Source organism: Cryptomeria japonica, chromosome 5 (assembly GCF_030272615.1).
Source record: "Cryptomeria japonica chromosome 5, Sugi_1.0, whole genome shotgun sequence".
NCBI lineage: Eukaryota > Viridiplantae > Streptophyta > Pinopsida > Cupressales > Cupressaceae > Cryptomeria > Cryptomeria japonica.
In genome coordinates this window covers 802187554-802194951 of record NC_081409.1, presented here as the reverse complement: position 1 = coordinate 802194951, position 7398 = coordinate 802187554, and the positions used below count along the sequence as shown (strand labels likewise).

The window sequence follows — 7398 nt, the reverse complement described above, 5'->3', positions numbered from 1 at the left end:
TCAAGTAAAATTTAGAGAAAATGATCCAAGTTAGGGAAAGAAAATTTGTCAAACAAGGTGTACAAGGTAAAGTGAGTGAGTGAATAAAAAATAAGGTCTAATAAATATGCATAAATTTTTTTTTGGTATTGCAATATTTAAAATGTGAATCTCAATTTGGAAGTGTCAATAAATTCAAATTTGCATGGCTGATTTTGTACCTTTTCTTTAAATATGTGGATTTTATGGATCTATAGAAGATTATTTTATAGATTTTTATTCTTTCTAGGGTTATCTATATAGAGAAAATTTTAGATTCACATGCATAATTTTGAGCATCGTAATAGGGTTGATAATTAGTTCTAGTTCTTTATTTGTGTTATTTTTTACCCTATAAATTATTAATGAGATTTTATTCTTGTAAGTATTTATTTGAATCAAATGAATTTATGGTTTATATTTTTAAAGTGGTTCTAGGTTGCATTGATTTTAAGATCTATTAATTTTACTCTATGTTCTAATTTGGTTTCCCATTTTATTTTATGTTCATTCATATATCACCTTTATTACTTGATGCATGTTTGCATCATTAAGGTGTAGTGTCATTCTTGTGTACATGCATGATGAATGGAGAACTTAAGAGAAGATTTATGGAGTTTGGATGATGTTATGTGTTTGCAATTGAGATACACACAATGAAAATGACTATATTGAGTTATCTATCCTTTTGAGGATTTTTTTATTTATTATAACTATTTAGATATTATGGTGTTATATATTTATATTTTATATCCTATAGCTATCATTGAGAACTAATAGGTTGAGTATTAAAGAGTTATTAAGATGAATTGTTAAGGTCTAATTAAGGCCACACAATAAGAAAATAGATGTCTTCATATTTTTAATGATGTGAACTATCTTGTTGTCAAAGGTTCTAGATTATGATCTGATTGGAGCTTTGTGAAAGAAAATACTTGGTTGTGATACATTATCTTCTACATTAAACATCATTACCATTATGCAATGGGAAGCTCTCAATAGTGAACAATTGGACTTTTCATATGGCATAGTTGTGATTAGGACTATACTACAGAGATGCGTATCACAATGCTATGTGGAATATAGGAAAAGTGATCCTAGACTAAGATGCTATTTAACCTAGGATCAATTCCATTTCCCATATAATATTAGAAGTGTTAGAGGGCTTGGCTTTCTATCCACAAGTATGAGCCATATTGTCATGAGACTCACATTTTTAAGGTGACCAGAATTGATTGTGTGTGTGTGAATGAACTAGGCTACCTAATGCTAAATTGAACAAGGTTAACATAATATAGAAAGTATAAAATAGAAATGGCAAAGAAATTTTACAAATATGAAAAGTATATATAGAGAGAGGAACCTAGATTTCAAATCTATAGCTAAAACTATCAAACCTAGGTGTTTGGTGCCTTATTTTGAAGGTGTCCAAAATTGGAGAAGGTGAGAAGGAATAAAATTAGAAAATGACTGCTCTTAGAAACTCTATCTTTATGGATAGACAATGCTCCCTATATAGGTATTACAAGGTTATTTTTTGATTAAAAAAGGTGACATAAAATGGTCAAGCACAAAGATCAAGATCAAATTTCAAACTGTGAAGGCCAACAATTGCAATGATGGTAATCTGGGGACATTTTGGTAGTACTAAGGAGCTACATGCCCTAGCCCTCCCAAAATTCCTCTCCAAAAGGGAAACACAAGTTTTGAGGGTTGTTATATGGAATTTGGGCCTAATTTTGGCACTTGATGATGATTAAGTTATGGTATTAATAAGGAAGATTTAGAGTAGAATGGGACACAAATATGCTTAAAATGATATAGAGGAAAGCACACTAAATTAGGTGCCAAATGAAGTGGAAAATTATTAAGGTATACAATTTATGAAAGTACACCATGTGAATATCTTGATCACTCGTAATGGTCATTTTGATGGTGATTTGAATTTATAATCTCTTAGTAAATGATATTGAATTATGAATATGTAAACAATGCTCTAGATAGATTTCATGAAGCTTTCTTTTACTATGGCTTGAGTAAATCTTTTGATGTTAAGTAGAATGACTATTTTAACTTAGAGTGATGCTCCTAGATATTAAAATGCTATAGGTGGATTATGGTTTTAATTAGATGAGCAGATGTTTACATCTTATAAATCTAGATAGATTATGATAAGGTTGATAGTCTCCTCTTTTTGGAAATAAAGTGTTAAAATGAGTTAAGAAAATGATAAGAATGACTATAAGCTTATCATTGAAATTTTAAAGATAATTATTAAAATTTAATTACAAACAACTCAAATCACTGTTTGAAAAAAAATAAATCATACCCTGCACTTAGAAAAGTCGCTTGATTTAGAATGTAACCTACATACCCAACCTATTTTTAGATGCATTTAATTTTTTCCTCTTCATTCTTATTATGGGTTTAGGACTATGAAGAAGTCAATTATAAATACTCGTTTGTAAAGTATAGGCCATGGTTAGTGAAAAGGGTCGATTCCTTGCATATGCGAATCGATGTTGGTGAGAATGGATGTTGATGATATATTCTATCCTATTGAGAAACTTACAATTGTGAAATTACTTTTCCTTGTATGTAACATCCTCACACAGTGATCTATTTTGTAACACCATTCATAGCAAGAAGAAAGGCAATGCGCTGTTCTGATAGGTTTCATCGTTTACGTAAGCACTTCCATCATATTACTTGTCATTTTGTCTCAAAACAAAAACGTATTTTTTTTTGCTTTGTTTCAATTAAAAAAAACAATACAACCGGTGTATGATTTCCTTGCATTTAATTATAAATACAATACTTCTGTGCCATTATGAAACAGTGAAGCCTGAGTTGGATTAAAAGATGGGGTCACTGGATCAGCAGCCAGGAATTAAGCGGCCTCATGTAGTAGTGTTCCCTTACCCATCCCAGGGTCATATTAATCCATTAATGGAGTTTGCCAAGAGGCTTGTCTCCAGAAACCTCCATGTGACCTTCATCACCACAGAGAGAATCAGAGAGCAAATGATAAAAGCTCAGGATGGAGTTACTGCTCATGTGACCACCGTTTTGCAAGATATAAGAATTGAAACAATTTCAGACGGGTTTTCTCCTGATTCTGAAGTGATGAAAGACGTAGACATGATATTTGATTTGTTGAGAAAGGTCGGAGGTCTTACATTTAAACAGGTGATAGAGAGGCTCAATTCTGAAGGCAATACAGTCTCTTGTATTGTTTATGACTCTTTTCTCGAGTGGGTTCCTGATATTGCTAACAGGTTTAATATTCCTTCAGCATTTTTCTCCACGCAGTCATGTGCAGTTTACTCTATCTATTATCATTTTTACGCAGTAAGGGGTAAGCTATTCTTAATCCAGATATTTACAGACTATCTTTGTTATTTTTTTTTAATATTTAGGTTTTTTTTGGTTTTCTTTTCGAATACTCATAATTTATAAAACGGTTTTGTTTTTTTAGCTTGAAAACTCATTTAAGTTAAGAAAATAGATTTTTTAATAAAATAGTTTCTAGATATATAATTATATGTGTGTTGCAGTTTAATTTTTAGAATACAATTTGTGATTTATAATATATTTTTTATTTATAATTTTTTTTCTTTATAATCTTTTTTTTTGTTTTTTTTTTGTTATGATGGTTTTTTTAGTTATCAACATATTTTTAGTGTCTCATATTTATTTAAGTATATAGAATTCAAATGGGATTAAAGGGTTTAAGAATTTTTTTAAAAAAATCCTCTTCTATAAGTATTGATGCATTTTATCAAGTGGTCAACTTCCACTTTACAATAATCTAATTTTAGATTCATGAATTAAGCTTTTGAAATAAGAGAAAGTCTTGGGTTGTTTGGTCTATTATTGTTTTCTTTTGAAATAAATATTAGCAATTTAGATTTTTATATCTCAAATTTCTAAAATACAAAATTATTATTACTAAAAATGATGATAAAAATTATTTTGAGATATTGTTAATCACTAATTTCAATGATAAATTAAAATCCACAAAAATATATATTTCAATGATATAAAAATCTAAATATTAGCAATTTAGATTTTTATATCTCAAATTTCTAAATACAAAATTATTATTACTAAAAATGATGATAAAAAATATTTTGAGATATTCTTAATCACTAATTTCAATGATAAATTAAAATCCACATTTGAAACAGTCTCTCTCTCTCTCTCTCACTCTCACTCATATGCTCATTATAACACTAATAATAATCCAATTAAATAGTTCCTAGCAAACTATATGATCATTCCTAAAGGTTACCTTCTAAATTTTTTTTTATGGAATTAACAAAAATTCTAATCTAGTAGTTCCTAGCAAATTATATCAATCATTGTAAAGGTTGCCTTGTCAAATTTAAAATTAACAAAAATTCTAATCTTATGAATCTTAACATTGAAGCTTTTATCTTTATGAGAAAATAAGTTCTATATAGTAGTGAAGAATCTTTCATTTTTCTATGTTATTGAATCTTTAACATTGAAACTTTAATCTTTATGAAAAAATAAGATATATATTTTGTTGAAAATCTTTCATTTTTCTAAATTATCTATTTGAAAACTAAGAATATTTAAAAAATTATTATAATAATCTTAATTGAAAGATATACAATTTATAGAACTTTCCATTCACCATTTTGTGATAGTGTGCCTAATTTTCTTTTAGTAATTTGCTAATTCATAAAAGGACTTTCATATACACAATGATTAACTTTCTCTTGATTGCTAATTCATATACACAATGATTAACTTTCTCTTGATTGATAATTCAGATTGAATAAAATAAGACATGGGCCAGTTGGGAGGGATGAGATGGAGAAATCTATTAGGACAATTATGGAAGGTGAAAGTGGTTTGGACTTGAGGAAGAATGCTTTGCAATGGAAGACATTAGCAAAGAAAGCGATGGTGAAAGGTGGATCTTCTGATAAGAGTATTGATTGGTTTGTTCATGAGGTCATTGCTAGAACAACACTGGCTTGACAGTACTTATTGATAGGAAGCAAACTTTTAATTTGCTATATAAGGAATTTGTAATGGTTTGTAACGTGGATGAATTAATATATTATGTGATCGTGTCTCTTTCCTTCTATACATTCACTTGCAATTGCTAGTATCACCACGTATATACAAAATAGATAAGGAGCGGGCATCTACAAAGAATGTGACTAATTATTTTATGTCTAATTGGTCCACACATCAGATTATAGCACCAAGGTCATATATTGTAATTATTCTTCCATGAGGACTTTAAGATATTGAGAGTACCCCTACGCATACATTTAAAAATCTAGTTTTTAAAATTTGGAAAACTACTTAGCCCTTCATCTGAAGGAGGATTTGTGTAAATCTAATGTAAATGGAAGGGAGAGAGAGGGGGAGAGAAAGGAGGATTTGTGTAAATCTAAAGTAAATAGGAGGGGGGAGGGAGGGAGAGAGATGACTTGTATATTTTATAAGTATTTTAATATTTTTTAGAGGTTTTTCAATAAATTTTGGTAAGTTTGTGGTATTTATATCTATTTTTTCAAAACTCATTTTTGTTATCATAGACTTAGTCTATTATGTTTCTATATAGCACACATCTTTTTGTATTCTATGTTGATCTAATATATTTTCATATTTGATAAATCATGTTAAATCCATCCATGTAAAGTAGAGTATGATATCATTTGAGAATATAAACACATAATAGAAGATCAGGTTGACTCACCTCCAAAGATAATTATGTGAAATTAAAACAATTTAGACTACATAAATTGAACTCTCAGCTATCTTATTTGATATAACTATAACAAATAAATCAGAGCTTACCATGTATCAAGTTCATCAATGCTTTGTTAAAATTACATACATAGAAATATATTAGTTTGATATGTCGAATTTCTTGCTAAATTATTACATTTGCACATACCAAAAAACTAGTGAAGAAGTTTTAAAAAAATAATTATCTCATGTTTCTAAGGTTTTGTTCTAAGTTAGATTAGGGTTAAATATTTAGAGGTAACTTAGTTTTTATTTTAGTTTTGTCTAGTCTTTAGCTTTAGGTTTCATGTTTGATTTGTCTTTTGTGTTTTTTTTTTCTTCATTTTCTTGTTGGTGTTTTATCTTTGTCTTGATCCTTTCTTCTCGGCTCTACTTATTTGATTTTCTTTCTTTTTCCCTTTATTTTTCTTTCTCATTTCTTTTCTTTGTTTTTCTTCTGGGTTGCTATTATTTTTTATTTCCTTCTTCCCTTCTCCATCTCATTTGGGGTTCCCTTTTAAATATAGAAATTGGGTTATCATATAAGAGGCATACTAAAAGGTGATTCAATTGGTAGTTTTCTATTCGCATTTTGAGATACTTGATTGGTTATCTACCTAAGAAAATTTAGAATACCTTCATTCATTTTGAACATATATTAGGAATTAGTAAATTACTAAGTTTCTAGGGAGCAATTGAAGACCTGGTACTATCTTATATATCTTAAGAAATCCATGAGCTACTTTATATCAGGTTTGGTAGCTTAATCCAAGTGAAAAATCTAAAAGGTTATGTTTCTCTATGATGTCCACCATGGCTCCCAACTTGATATTTTAGCTTCATTTCTTGAAAATTGTGAAAATAAATAAATGTATGTAAAAAGAATATCATTATCTAACAAAAGGAAGAAAATAAAAGAAGTATCAAAGAAAAATAAAGTTTGAAGGGTGATTCAAGTACCTCCATTGGGGCTATGGACTCTAAGTAGAAAAATACTTAGAGTGAACCAAAGGTATCTCTATCAAGGCTATAGATGTATAGCTAGTAGCAAAGTTATTCCTAGGATATTATTGCACATTAGAAATGTAGCCTAACCTATGTAGCTTGGATAGACTTTACCTCACTTTAATCATAATGATATTTTATGGAAGTAATTTAATCATCTACACACACTAAGGGTTTAACTATAGCTTAGTTCTTTATAATGTTCTAAGCCTTGATTGTGTTCATACTTCTTGTCTTATCTTGCATGAATATAAACTAAATATTTTGTGTAAATGAAGGGTTGCATGTTTGAAAAGGTACGAAGCATTTTCCCAACTGAATTGCCATTTGTTATACATGTATATATAACACCCCATCTTTTTTATCTTTCAAGCTAGGGAACCCCTTCTTTCCCTTGTTTCTTTTTTTGTTTTTTCTTTCTATTTCCCTTGTGTTTTCATTCTTTCTAGATATTTTTTGTCCTTTTTTTTTTCTTTTTTTGATTTCATCCCTATGAGATTGTGGATCCCATATGGACTAAAAAACCTTGGTCCTTAGATTGTACCTCTTTAGATTCCCCTTACTGCCCCTTGTATTGTGTATTTTTTGTAGCATTTCAGT

The 7398-nt window shown here is 29.0% G+C and overlaps 1 protein-coding gene across 1 annotated transcript; it reads left to right on the top strand.

Moving 5' to 3' along the window:
- Window positions 1-2880: 2880 nt before the first annotated feature.
- LOC131075560 (UDP-glycosyltransferase 74G1-like) lies at window positions 2881-5031 on the top strand. The gene is made up of 2 exons (XM_059221021.1): window positions 2881-3296; window positions 4821-5031. Exons 1-2 carry the CDS (start codon window positions 2881-2883, stop codon window positions 5029-5031), a joined length of 627 nt encoding a protein of 208 aa, XP_059077004.1.
- The last annotated feature ends 2367 nt before the right edge of the window (window positions 5032-7398 follow it).